The 15,131-nt window shown below is 33.2% G+C and overlaps 1 protein-coding gene across 3 annotated transcripts in view; it reads right to left on the minus strand.

The window, feature by feature from the left end:
• Window positions 1-15,131, minus strand: part of LOC133181004 (sodium/hydrogen exchanger 4-like) — a 39,433-nt gene that overhangs the window by 13,756 nt on the left and 10,546 nt on the right. For all 3 annotated transcript variants that reach the window (XM_061315510.1, XM_061315509.1, XM_061315508.1), the window contains exons 6-16: window positions 14,461-14,488; window positions 14,225-14,337; window positions 13,102-13,177; window positions 12,716-12,798; window positions 9,825-9,936; window positions 8,944-9,025; window positions 8,161-8,256; window positions 7,685-7,803; window positions 5,507-5,589; window positions 3,165-3,293; window positions 2,408-2,500 (exon numbers count right to left, since the gene is read on the minus strand). In XM_061315510.1, coding sequence (XP_061171494.1) covers window positions 2,408-2,500; window positions 3,165-3,293; window positions 5,507-5,589; window positions 7,685-7,803; window positions 8,161-8,256; window positions 8,944-9,025; window positions 9,825-9,936; window positions 12,716-12,798; window positions 13,102-13,177; window positions 14,225-14,337; window positions 14,461-14,488 — 1,014 coding nt within the window. The remainder of the gene's footprint in view (window positions 1-2,407; window positions 2,501-3,164; window positions 3,294-5,506; window positions 5,590-7,684; window positions 7,804-8,160; window positions 8,257-8,943; window positions 9,026-9,824; window positions 9,937-12,715; window positions 12,799-13,101; window positions 13,178-14,224; window positions 14,338-14,460; window positions 14,489-15,131) is intronic.

Here is a 15,131-nt window from a genome sequence, read left to right on the forward strand (position 1 = left end):
AGTTTATTATGCCGTTATACAGCATATTTTTCATATTTAAGAGGTAACTCTATGTTATTTAGCATGTGCACTGTTTGACATAAAACATCATGAAAATTACCAGCATTACAATCCAATTGACCTTGACATTTGACCTACTTTGCAAAAATACTGTATTGTCTAAGATAATTTGATTAACATTTAACCTTTTTCATTTATTTTTAAGAAAACCTTCATGATATTTGTGGCTTACAGTACCTTCCTGTAAAAGGAAGTAAATGTCAAATAGGAGAGCCCATTCATTCACATATTATTCATACAGTGTCTTTCACAATTGCAAATTATTCCAAATCATTGTCTCAGTGCTTGCAGAACCTTTAAAAGTACATGTAGTTGTAAGTATTCTAAGCCTTATTTTTTTCATAGTGTCAGTTGCGGACGACACAATGTGCCCACGTAAGACAGCTTGAAATTTTCTTTTCTCCCATTATAAAATGGAGAGACGAATTTCATGTGGAGCAGCAGTAGGAATTTCCTTATCTTACATTAAATGATAAATTAGTTTCCTTACACTGCTCTGTCATGTATAAAACAGGTAATATGAAACTGACAAATTAAAATAGGTATTTTACAGAGAGCACATGAGTTTTTGATTTAGAAGTTTCTGCATGTTCTATACTTTGTCCTCTTTAATATCAGAATATTGAGTTTACACTCACAATATTAATCAAATTATGGTGATCTTTCCAATTCTTGATCCAGTTTTTGAATCAGATGTATAATTTTTGCAATTATATGACACATGCTGTTGGTTTAAAAAAAATCATTTACTTTAAAATCACATATATTCTATGGGTCATAATTTCAAGATTTGAGGAAAAAATATTGGTTCAAGGCGATTTGATTTTGTGGTTGAAGAAGTACAGCTTTCTTATACATTTAAAACTTTCCAGTTCCTGGAGGACATGAATTCATGGGTCTCTTCAAAGATCAACTAGGACATTTTTACTATCTGATCGATAGAGCCCCACCCAAACACCAGAACACTTGACTCAGAGGCCATGAATTTCAAAATTTTGTAAGAGGCAGCCTTGCTCATCATAATCATTCACTTAGTTTGCTTGCTTAATACCCAGGAGCAGTGAAGAAGATTTCAAAGAATTAATAGAGCCCCGCCATAACACCAGAACCCCTGATCCAGGGGCCATGAATTTCACAACTTTGGAAGATGCACCCTTGCTCATCATAATCATGCACTTGGTTTGCTTGCTTAATACCCAGGAGCAGAGAAGTCAGAATATATTTTCATTATATAATCAATAGAGCCCCACCCTAACACCAGAACCCCTGACACAAGTGCCATAAATTTCACAATTTTTGAAGAGGTGCCATTGCTCATTATAATCATGCACTTACTTTGTCTGCTAAATATACAAGGGGAGAGAGGAATCTTTTTTAAAGAATGCATGCATTTACACTAAAGATCAATAGAACCCCACCTTAACTCCAGAACCCCCCACCCAGGGGCCATGAATTTTACAATTTTAGTAGAGGCCTCACTGCTCAATGGTTTTTTTATATAGCCACACCTCTCAGGCATTAGGGAATTTGTTGTTCCCTTTTACCCATAGATGCTATATGCCAAAATTGGTTGAAATTGGTTCAGTGGTTCCAGAGAAGAAGCTGAAAAAGTTCAAATGTTAACACACAACTAATGAGAAGAGATAAAAACAGATAGCAATAGGTCACCTAAGTGACTCAGGTGACCTACAAAAATGTTAATCTGCTCCACAACTACATGTATATGACTGTAGTCCAGCTGTTATTGAGATATTTTAAAAATATTTTCCCTATTATCTATTCCATGTAAATTTTTACCTTTATTGTGCTCTCATTCTATCCATTTTTTTGTACATGCATTTCTAAAATCACAATTTCAAGTGGCACAAGAACTGCTTACATTTTGTCTCAATTTCAAGTGATAAATAATTAAATATATATACAAGACCCAATCACCTTGTCTGTTGGGTGTATAGAATTGCATTTTGCAAGTGAAATGTCTGCTTATGACTTGTATTGCATCGATTTCATTAATAAGTTTATGCTATTAAATTTCAAAATATTTAAAAATTGGATTAAAATCTTTCAGCACTTTGCACTTTTCTTCCAGTAGAAGCTATTCCAGTGGCTCCTCTGTAAATTGCAAATAACTTTAAGGAAAAGGTAGGGATTTTCAAATATAAATCAAAAGTTTGGACAATGCTTTGGTTCAAAAAAGCTGTAGTCTCATATTGCAATGCAATGAGCAAACAAATTTTCATAACATACTTTTCCATGTTACTCAATTTGTTATGCACATGCTGTTGCAGTTGCATACATGAGACAACATCTTTCAAAAAATAATAATTTAAGGCTTAAATGTACTTACTTTCTCATGAAGAACAAGATACATTGTTGTACTCTGATCTTTGGGTGCTAGTCTCACTCGCATAGCATTCACAATTGGTTTTATTGTGGCACCCTAAAATTAGACAAATCAGCAAATATTCAAATCACTATTGAGTGTAAAGAAAGTTTTAAAAAACATGGAATTAATTGTTTCTGTCTTTTAAAAGCCAGAATATACAGTATTAAAGTTTTCATACAGTTTTCATTGAATTATTGTTGTTCCTTGAAACATTTTAATTCTGAAATAGGGGATATGAAAATTTAATTTTCTTACACTTTGTACCCAAGTTCTGGGATGAATTGGACAACAAACTAAGGTATTTTCATTAGGATGGTTTCCACAGTTGACTTTTATTCAAATAAAATATTCAAATTTCACTTCAACAGAGTAGTTTCTGAAAACTAGTTTCGCAATTTCCATATTCACACCCTATTGGAAGGCATAAGCCTTATTCAACTGCATAAATTTAGATCCCAACCATCTTAAGACATTATAGATGTAAAATGTATTGGGAATGTTCTCGTTACTTATTGAGAGAATATAAAAAAATGACATCAATTGATATTATCTAAACATTGTGTACACACATGCAAACACAGATCAAAACTTACAGCGGCTACAATTTTCTTTGAGCCTTTGACTTGTGGTAAGCTAAAGAAAAAATGTTTTCCGCTTAATCCCCCCCCCCCCCCCCCCAAAAAAAATTCAAGTTGCAAACAAAAATTGTTTGTGTTACCTGGAAGAAGACGGTAAAGAGGATGATGAACAGAGTTGTGGTCACGAACATATCCTTCTCTTTAAACTCATTCTTGTCCAGCAGAGCCACCAGGGAAAAGCAAACAGCACCACGCAGTCCTCCATAGCTCTGCCAAAGAATAAACAGACAGTACACTTATCCTTGTATAGTTCTGTCACAAAATAGAAAGCAATGACATCTACTTATAGTTATATAGTACTCAGCTCTGCCACAGCATAAAGAGAGAATACATCTGAGTGTATAAAAGTTTACCACAGAATAAACAGAAAGGACTTGTATATATATAGCTCTGCCCCCCCCCCCCCCCCCCCCAAAAAAAAGAAAGTACATGATACTTATAGAATGGTATTCTCGTGTGAAAGAACAAGGTTCACTTTGGGTCTTTTTTGGCCCTGTGAATTTCTGAAAAATCAGATCTGCTCAGTTTTAATTGAAAATACATTATTAAATTTCACTTGGACCCTTGGTGACTGCATATCTATTTAAAATGAAGTAATTTTCTCACTAGCTATAGTCCATGTTTTACGATGTCATGAATTGCATCATTATTCTCAAATCCTGAAAATTTTTTCAAAAATGGTCAAAATTTAAAACTGTTTTTAAATATTTTGCATGGATTCCAACCTCTGATCCAAAGTATTCAATTATATAATGAAAGAACTGTTTCAGAAGATTATAATTAATCCATGTTTTATTTTTTTGGATTCATTGATTGAGGGGTGGGCTCATATTTTAATTCTTTGCTAAAGTTACTCAAATACACCCATTTTCTTTAAAATTCAAGAACTTGCAATTTCACAAAGCCTGTGTTTCAATACCTGGACCCTCAGAGGAAACTTTTTTTTATAGGAATAAAAGCACCAAGTCTCTACATTATATTGATGTTTGAAATGATACATTGGGACTTGGTCAATTATGGGAAGGGCCATTTTATGAATAAGTGAACCTAGCTCTATGAATAAAATTCTAATCCATTTCAAGCCCCAGAAGCCATGAAATGAACAAATATGAATCTGCACTAAATATTTTTCCATTATATTCCAAATGAATATTTGGCCTCACCTAAAACCCAGGGGCATTGTTTGAATAAATTTGAATCTGCACTATCTAGGGATGCCTGCAAAATAATAATTATATTGTTGCCCTATTGTTCTTAAAAAGCTTCTTTTTTTTTTTTTGGAAAATTTTTATCTGCATATTTCCATTTAAAAATTTAATAACCTATTTTGGCCCTAACCTTCCCCTAGGGGTCATGATTTAAACAAGAAGCCCATGGGCCATAATGCTCACCTGAATCACCTTGGTCATCTGCTATTCTGAGGTTTTTTATTTTTTTCTCCTCTTTATGCCTATGAAAATTTTGACATCATTACGGCCCTATCACAGGGATTAAGACCAAACTGAGCTCAAATCAACACAACATGGAGATGCTTCAATATCAATGACTAAAATAGCCTTGCTGTTCTGGTGAAGAGAATTTCTTAAGGATTCATTTTATTAACTTATTGTGCTCCTACCCTACCCAAGGGGTCTTGATTTGAACAAACTTGAATCTGCCAACCTGAGGAAGTTTGCATATTAGTATGATGTATCAAGGTCGTGATGTTTTTGAGATTTTTTTCAAATTATTGTCCTTTATATTCCCTTGAAAATTTGTGATCCCATATTTCGGCCATGCCCTACCTCCAGGGACCACGATTTCTTAAAAAAAAATTAATCTTTTCTATGTCAGGCAGCTTTCACATCAATTAAGTTTCTTTTCTGGGCCAGTGTTTCTTGAGAAGTTATATGATCCCACCCTATTTTGCCTTTATTGTTTATCTCCCCTGGAAAGGGACACAGTCCTTTATTTCAACAAACCGATATCTCCTTGACCAAAGGAAACTTTGTGCCAAGCTGGGTAGAAATTTAGTTGTAATTTGTTCTATGAAAGTTGAAAATGTGAACAGTATACATGTATAATGGTGACAACAACATACAATGGACAAAATTTGATCAGAAAACCTCTGGTTGAGGTGAGCTAAAATTATTAGGTGTACTTTAATATTTCAACTATCATACCAAATTTTGCTAAGCACTACACAAATTTCAAATTCTATGAAATTGTTCTACCATTTTACATACAATGTATATATATGACACAAATTGACCAAATCATGGTGATATCCAAATGAGTTATCACATGATGAAGGTAAATTATGCATCAATTGACATAGATTATCAATTCTATGGCCCTCACAGATATCTTTTATTTCTAGCTCTGGTAAGCTTAAATGTATTGCTAAATAATACAAAAATTGAAAAATAAATTTTTGTTTTACCATAATAAACATTTCATCAAATCCTATCTTGCGGACTCTGTATGTATCAAACTTGTTGATTAGGAAGGTGAGTCCATACACAACTGTAAACAATAGAATCACTAGTTGAATAATTTTACATGTTGTTTAAATCCTTTTAAACTTATTTCCTTTATCATCAGAATTTTTATACATAAGAGGAGCATCAAGATTACATTTCTATACATAATTAATATTCAACCATTTATTAATTATATATACTGGTATACCCGGTATAACTTTTGCATGCAAAGTGAGAAGTAACATGTAAATATTTCTCCATTCATCATGACTTAATTTACATAAATATATCTATTCCGCTTCAGACAAATTTATGGAATATTGATTGGCTAAAAACAGATCACATAACACCCTAAAATTTTCTAATACATCATCTCTGAGCAGGGATTGCATTAAAAATCGGGCATGAGATTCTGTTCTACATGTATCTACAGACCTGCCTACCCTTTTTATTGCGAGGGTGTAATTTCAATACTCATTTTGGTGGAATTTCAGGGGTAAAGGCGTAATCCTTTATGTGTTTCCCTAGTTTAATGTTTTGCAATGATACTATATTGTCACAATAAACCGATAATTGTACATGTACATCACTGAACAAAGCAAGCATGTGTGTTTCTTTTTCAATTAGTTCATTGACAAAAAGTCCATGTGTTGTAAAACTGGTACCCTAAATGCAGTCATATCAAACTTATTTAAACTTACATGATTAATGAACGTTTGGTTAACTTCTAGCAAATCACACAATTCAGAGTAACATTTCCACATTAATACAAATTCTACATTATAGCACTTTGTTGTTTTTGTTTTCTATACATTTACTTGTCTCTATGATGTTCTGACAATGCAAGAATAATCTGATTTGAAAATTGAACTGACTTTACTTATTGCGCATATCATCCAATAGTTTTCTAATCTTGGCATGCCAACCGTTTCAAAGGCATATTATAACTACAAGATATTACGTATGATTTTTGTATGGTAAATATACATATCGTGAAGAATCGAAATCCTCTATTAATAAGTATTATTTACCTTTTCGTTTTCACTTAGGGACGCCTATACTTTATTCCTAAGTTCACCTTTCATTCAGAAGTTTTCTAGAGGAAATGTTTAAAAGCGTAAAATTAAATTTCATGGCGTAACAGCGTAATTTTGTGGTAAAAAGCAGAAGAATTAGGCCAAAAGAGGAAGGGTAGGCAGGTCTGTATCTATGTAAACAATGGCGGCAAGCAAACTGTTTGTTAAAATTTAGTGTTCATATCTTTAACTGTGGTGAAGTAATACTGAAAGATATGATCTTCAATGATATTTAGAATTATATTTTATTTAAAATGTTACTAACCTTAAAACATATCTTGTAAAGGTCTTCAGCGGGACAAATTTGTTACACAGTTACCGGTAGTTTGTGATGTTATATGGAGTCATCCAGGGTGTGAAATTTAAATCTGTTTTGGTATCCTGCTTCACCCCACCCAAAACAGATTTCCATTTCATACCCTGGATGACTTGGTATTAATATGTCACAATCTAACTGTGTAACTAATAATATACAGTCATGTAATTCTTTTATATATCACCAAAAAATAATACAGCACCAAAAAGAACTTGACCTTAACCAGTCCATAAACAGATATCATTGATAGAGACAGAAAATCTATAAATTTTTTTAAGTTATCATTCACTAGAAAGTCAATACACTGTTCTTTAGTAATCAAAAATGGTAAAACCGTTTGTTTCTGATGCAGACTAGGTAAAAAGGAAACAAGTGATGAATTTAATGAAAACTAAGCAACACAAAGGCTGCCAATTTAATGAAAGCTATTTAGTAGGAAGCTAGAAAACAATTTAGAATTTTCTGATCTGGCTGTAATAGAATTACTTTTGATAAAGCCAGGTTACAACTGTCAGCAACTTGAATTTTTCAGACCATTAATACCTGAATACATGTATTTGTCATCAGTGGGGTAAATTCATAATATATCATGTCATGAGTGACCAGGTACGTGACACAATGATACCTGGTTAGTACATTTCATGCCAGGCTCGGCTTGATCTTACCAGGTATCATCCCGTACACAGTCAATACATGACCATCCTACTAATAAAACACTACACATTACTTGTTTCCTCTCACCTTACCTAAAAATCTGAATCCAATACACAACACCAAAGTCCACAGAACAAAGCCTGTCCGCCAGTCATGATCTGTAACCAGAGCCAGACCCAGGAACAGAAAAATGATAATCTCTGATGTATTGCTGAAATACATGGTTTTATGTTAATACTCAATGTGTTGATCTGTCATCATACAAAATATCCTTTATTCAAAAATACAATATTTGACCTTTTAGAGTGATGATCTTGAGAAATAGCAATGACCTTGTGTAATTTGTTCTGAAATCTTTTCAGTAATTTGTTGTTGCTTCTTATTTCTTTGACTTTCTTTCACTGTTTATTTATCACACCTTGTACAGGATTAATGTACAAGTTTACATAAGAAGCATTTGTTTTACTCAACACTATTTCTAACAAGTTTTGATATTTTAAAGTTTTTTATAATTAAATAAGAAGATTTGAGGATAAAAAACTTTCTTACATAGTTTTACCACTATTACCTCAATACTTTTGAGAAGTATTTGATTGCTACTTTGGATTTTGGAGTTATGTTATTAAAGGCGTAGGCAACTTGCACCAGTCCACAGCCTATAATACTGCCAAAAAATAAATTACACATTAAAAGTTCATCAGTTGAAAACACTAAATTAGATTTATAATGTAGGCATACTTTTTCTGCTGAGTCAGAATTCAACATTTACATAAAAATTATCAAAACTGGAGACCAACACCTGGAGGTTTCAATAAAGTCTGCATGGACTTTTTTAGACCATGGTCTTCTGATTTTCATTCAGAATTAGGGTTGGGAGGGTATAAAATTTACACCTTGGTTGAAGAATGTGTCTAGAATTGGGGAGTGAAAGGTAGTTGATTGACCAATGCTGGAAAGTGGAGAAATTCTCCCCAACCTTGTGCAGAAAATCTTGCACTGTAAATTGCACCTTATTTGCATTACGGGATCTGTAGCGTTATGGTCAAAGACTAAAATATAAAACCACAACGCTACAGTTATACAGCTACTTAAGTGATTGCTTAATTTGAACACAAAAAAGTTTAATATTTAGAAATCTGTTAGCGCACAATAAATTTTAGCATCCTGGGGCTCTTGCGCCAACAGCGTTAAAAATTAGTAGGGCGTCATATTTTCTCGTTTTACAGTATTTAAATTTAAAAAATGTCTTTAAGAATACTGATACAAAATTCTGCAGATATTTTCTAACCATGGACTTCATATAAATATGTATCACATGCCATATTATTTCTGATATGATTAAATTACTTACCAAATAATTCCTGAAAATTCAAACAACTCTGCAAGGAGAAAAGCTAAGTATGCCATTCCAAATATAGCTATGGGTTCAACCACTGCAAAAAAATAAACAAAATATAAATAATAATAAAAATCTATTTAAGCAAACAAATGGATAAAATTCATTTCATAATTGAAAACATAGGCAATCAAAGCTAAATAGTCTCATGATCGAGAAATGGACCTGCTGCGAAAAAATTCCTCTGAGACAGAGACAGTGCCACCAACATCAGGGGATATGGCATTAGCTCTCCATGTTGAAGTGAGCTAAACTTGGGGCATCAAGAATACATTTCTCTATTACATGTAACAGCTCGTGTCTCATATTAGAACAGACCTGTCTACCCCAAACAATTTATCAGTAGTTTTCTAACAAGTTGTCCATAAGATGTGACTTTGATGCAGAAAATTTTCTATACTTTCAATGTAGAACACTTAACTGAACTCGTATAAAACAAATAATTCATTGTTGTGCAAGTAATTGCAGAAAGCATGGCTGAATATGTTACATGTATCCATATAGACATGATGAAACTTAGGATAATTACTCAAGAAGTAGAAATGCAAAAATATCTCAACATTAAAATTCTCTGTTTGTCAATCACGGTCTTGAATTTTGCAAACCCATTTGTGTAGCTATACTCATTGTAATGTAAACAAAAATTAGTGAGAATCTGGAAATTGGGAGAATTGCACTGGCATTTAAATCAGAGAGCATATTTAGGGGGTCAAGAATGGTAATAATTATGGGTGAATAGGGAAAATAGGCAGGTCTGTTAGTTGTGCACAATTTAGAGTCTTGAAAAATGTTTTAGAAGCAATCCTGGTAAGAAGCAATTAACTGACATTGACTACCTTTGACTGTGTTGGTGAACTTGGTAAGTACAGCTGATAGGCACCCCACTAGTATCCCAATAACAAGACCTCCAGCACATACAATTATAAACTTCACAATACCCAACACAATCTGAAACATGTTATAATACACATAGTTACTAGGGTATGAAAGGTGGAGAAACATTAAACAAGAGGACCAAGACCCACAATGCTCACCTGAGTCACTATGCCCCTGCTATTCTTCATCATCAGATTTTTTACTCTCTATATTCCTATGTAAAACTATGATTTTCTACTAATCATCACTTTGCTAATCTTGAGAGGAGATTTTTAAAGACTTGTTTTCCTATATAGTCTTATGTAAAACTTTGATTGCCTATTGTGGCCTCACCCTACCCCCAGGGGCTATGATTTGAAGAAACTCAAATCTACACTTCCTGAGGATGCTTCCAGTTTGAAGTGTCAGTTTGATAGCATCAGGTTAACAGTTTGGTACAACAGGAACTATGAGATAAGCAAACGGAAACAACAAACCTTGTTTCAGTTTGCTTTTTATTTGCCAATCGCCTATATTAGGTTCATTAATACTCTGCTAAGAGGTAACTGTTAATGACATTAATGTCTATTATTCCTTTAAAAATTTGTCAAGTTGAAATGTCTTTATTGTCTAATTTGCCTCGCAAGCCATGATACAACTGTTTTGGAAAATCATAAGCATTAAAACAACATTTTATATGAGTGAGCAGAGGGTTTATGAACCTTAATTACATGTAATGTTATGGAATAGTGAATTCCCCCAAGCTTAGTAGTCCTCATACCAGTGAATGTTTAGAGAAAATTTAAACTCCAGCTTTGCTGTTCTTGCATGAGAAAAACATTTTTAAAGATTTTTTTCCTATATATATATATATATATATATATATATATATATATATATATATATATATATATATATATGTATTTATATCACTGTTTTGTTCTCCGTTTGCAGTCACAGCTGACACATTTGATCAATGAATCAGAAACACAGAGATGTAAAACTTTGTTCACTCATTGTGGCCCCACCCTACACAAGGAGGTGATGATTTGAACAAAGAGGATGGACATGTTTGGCGTGTGATCTGCAGGAATAAGGCGTACGAAACATTTATAGTTTAAATGTCTACGATTTGGTCGGTTGACCACAGCTGGACATATTTTACAAAGTTACGCACATGAAAAAATGTTACATTTAGTTTGAAATACTTTGCCAAATTTAATATATCAGTCCGCTTATCTTAATAATTACTACATCTAAAACTTAGTAACGTTTCACATAAATAATAAACACATATAGGGTATAGTTCAATGCAATTACAAGTACATACTTGTGTATATTAAAGTATCAGTAGGTTTGAAGAATTGCTTTCGCTTTCAGTGCAACAGAACCAGAATTTATCTATTTGAAAATAAATCAGTTCATAAAATTAAACTGACAAAAGAATTGATTGTTTGTACTAAAAAAAAAATATTAACGCTCCATGCGAGGATTGAACCAAAAATATTTCTTTTTCATTGCACTGGACGGGTAACGCATACTACTGAGCTATCACCGCTACTCACAGTTTAAAGTTTTTAAAGCGACAATGAAGCACCGCATTTACACATTGGAATTTTTTTTGGAAAAAGTTCATTTTTTATTGTCTCTGGGTCTTCTCTTCATTTTTTACAAATGTTTGTTAGTTTCTTTGAATTAAAATACACACAAATAACGTTTCAAAATCATGGAGAGATGACCCAGAGATAGCAAATTTTCAGAAAAACGTGTTTAAAAATGTAACATTTTGTACCAAATGACTCATCTAGCCAACTTTCAAGTTCTTTTTTAGCAAATCAAAATACAATATCGGGAAAATATTTCCCTTTCCTATTTCACAGGAACCCGATACATCAAAAGAATGCTAAAATTCCATGTGACAGATCAATGAAATTTTCACTTTTCAAGTGCGCCCAGATTCCTGCCGAATGCCAATCAAAAGTGCCCTCGTTCTTTGAATCTACACTTTGTAAATAAAGCTTTCATATACACTTTATCTTTCTTGGGTCAGTGGTTATTGAGAAGAATATTTCTGAAAAAGCCATTAAAATTTCACTAATTCTTAATTATCTCCCCTTGAATGGGGGCGAGGTCCTTCATTTGAACAAACTTGAATCCCCTTTACTCAAAAAGCTTTGAGGCAAATTTGGTTGAAATTGCCCCCAAGGTTCTTGAGAAGTCGAAAATGTGAGTTACAAAAAGAATGATTATCTGATGGACAGAAGAAAATGGACAAAATGTGATCAGATAAGCTCATCTGAGCTTTCAGCTCAGGGGGAGCTAATCATTAAAACATTTAGAAGCACTCTATTATAAAACTGGCACTCCTGGGTTTTAAGCAACATTTTTTAATGACAGGAAAAAGCATCAAATCAAGTTTTAGTATAAGATGATATACTGTGGAATCATTAGATTTCATGGTGGCACAACATCTGTGGAATTCGTGGGTACCCTGCATCCACGAATTCACATCCCTGACAAATTAATAATTGCCAGGGGTCATACGAGCCATCTTTCCTTTCGTAGATATGAGTGAATACACAAAATTTTGCCCCCACAAACCTGTAAAATTTAGGCAATCCAAGAAAATTGCCCCCCCCCCCCAAAATTTTAATGATTCCACAGTATAGGGATCAACACTCAATCCCCCTAAATGTATAGAAGACTTGGCAATCAGATTGAGCAGTCAAGTAATGAAACATTGGTGCCTAAAAGGACTTTAGGTTGCCCAGAGAAAATTGACACAATTTTAAAACAATCACATATTTTAAGAAATGCATCTCATTGTAACTTAAACTGAAGAATTGGGTGAAAAGGAGCAGATAACTCTTACCTGAACAGCATCAATTGTCCCCCCTCCTTCTTGTAACCTGTTGTATGTCTGCATCACATTATACAACACAACAGTTACACCATCTGAAAGCCAAACATATTTATGTATTTTTGTTTGATAGCAAAAGGTATAGTCATCAGGATACATTTTACCAATGTTTAAAGCAATTCATGTATATGATTAGAGTGATAATAATGGTAAAAATGACTGGAATAAAAAAAAAAATTTAAATAGTTAACTGATGCACTTTCTTTCTAAAGATTAAATTGCTCCTCCATTATTCACATACACAAAAAAAAATCACTGGACAAAAACATTTTTTCTATATAAATTGGTTTCAATAATATTTTCATGCAAATTAAAACTGATTGGTCAATAAAACCTACCATTTAGTAAAGATTCCCCAAACACAAGGAAATACAGGGTAGGATTAATACCCACCTCTGTAAAGACTGCCAGGACCTACATTAATCAAATACACATATATCACAGTGTAAATATACATGAAAATGTAATTAGTGCTTATACTGCAAATTCAGAGAATTGAAGTCACCTGCTTTCGGGGTCTTATTGGTTGGGTGCTATGGCTTATTGTAACTGTCTCTTTTGTCCTGGTTTATCTGCCCATCAGGCAAAGAAATGTTTTATATTTTGAAAGGATGTGTAATATTCTTTATAAAAAATATGAAAGCCCTGTCTCTTCAGGTGCAAGAGCTATGATCAATGTAAAACTTTTGAAAAGTAGATCTATCAAGGTCATGAGGTCAGAAATCATCATATGGGGAAAGGTCTTGTCACAGGCTATTGTCAAGTAAAATTATAACAGCCATGTGTCTTCAGGTGCAAAAGCTACAGACAAATTAAAAAAAATTTTTGGAAAGTAGTTGAGACTTCAAGGTCATGGGGTAAAAATTATGGAATTTTTATAAAGGTCTTGTCACAGGTACATGTAATGCACATGTGAAATATAAAAGCCACATCTTCTCTCTATTAAAAGTAATGACCAAGGTTAAAATTTTTGAGACAGACTGACAGACAGATGCACAGATGAATGAGATTCAATGTCCCTGCACTTTTGTGAACAGGGTGGACAAAAATCAAACTTAAGATATGCAGGTACAATGTTTATATGAATTTAGAAGGATTCATTTTGTGTTCTACAGCTTGCCCATATTTGAGAAGCTTTCATAATTGTGCATATAATTTTCACTATGTAATTGATTAAAATTTGTAACTTCAAGACTACATAATAAATGCAAAAATAACTGATTTCTAAAAAACTAAGATAATAAACAGGGAATGTTTGATATTTCTAATTGCTGTACATCTTTCTTTTATAGGAAATGTTCTATGTTTGAGAAATAAACTTCATAATTTCTATTTATTTTAAAATTATACGTGCAAATAAAAGTTCAATATAACATGCACATACTGGTACATACAATTGTAATTAAACAATATCATTCACACAATGGCAAAATATAAATGATAGGATTGGATAATACTGACTGCCACTGGGTCCACTGCTACTATAAGGGAGGAGAAGACAAGTATCTGAATTAAGGGGATCTGTGATATAGCTCCCATAGCACCAGCCATCATCAACCCATACAATGTCAGTCCTTTATACAGCAAAGTGAACAGGAAATATTAAAAAAGTTACAAATCTAATAAAACTACAGTGTCCACGCTTAAAATGCAGCATAATACAGCGAACAAAATGTTATAGATATGGATATACATACCTATTAAGAAACATGATATCGTTGTTCCCTAAAATAACGGAAATAGAAAATTAATAAGTGCACCTCAGAAGCACATGATATGACTTTCAGGAAAACAGGTTATAAAAAATTACTTAAGAGCCATGATTTAACATGCATGAAGATGATTCTACGCCTGACCTTGTGCAACATATGATCTCAGTGACTATGTAAACTAAACAAATTCCAAAATGAAGTCACACTGACCTACTTCAAGTTCTCCCCCCCCCCCCCCACCAATCCAAGATGCATCATCTGACAATTAAGACTAAATTAACACTTGAAAGCCTCAGAGTATGAAAATTATTACCGGAAATGATTTGACATGTAACATATATAAAATGCAAAATTGAGGTCACAGCAACCTACTTTTGGGGTGGACTATCCCTCCCCTCAATACACATCAATTGACAAAGTTGATGATGCCAGCTCTTGCACTGTTTCAGAATATGATCTGAAAATCAATATAATGCCAAACTGAGGTCACAGAGACCTACTTGTTACTTTTGCATTGTGTCATTATACAACCAAGATGCATTAACCAACAAGGTTTGAAGGTGTAGGCCAAACATAACCTAAAAATATGACATGGACTATATCATAATATCAAATGCATGCATATTAAAAGACGACCAGGAAAATTTTTTATTTAT

Source organism: Saccostrea echinata, unplaced genomic scaffold (assembly GCF_033153115.1).
Source record: "Saccostrea echinata isolate AGI-Se365-2 ecotype Australia unplaced genomic scaffold, CSIRO_AGI_Sech_v1 ptg000008l, whole genome shotgun sequence".
Classification (NCBI taxonomy): domain Eukaryota; kingdom Metazoa; phylum Mollusca; class Bivalvia; order Ostreida; family Ostreidae; genus Saccostrea; species Saccostrea echinata.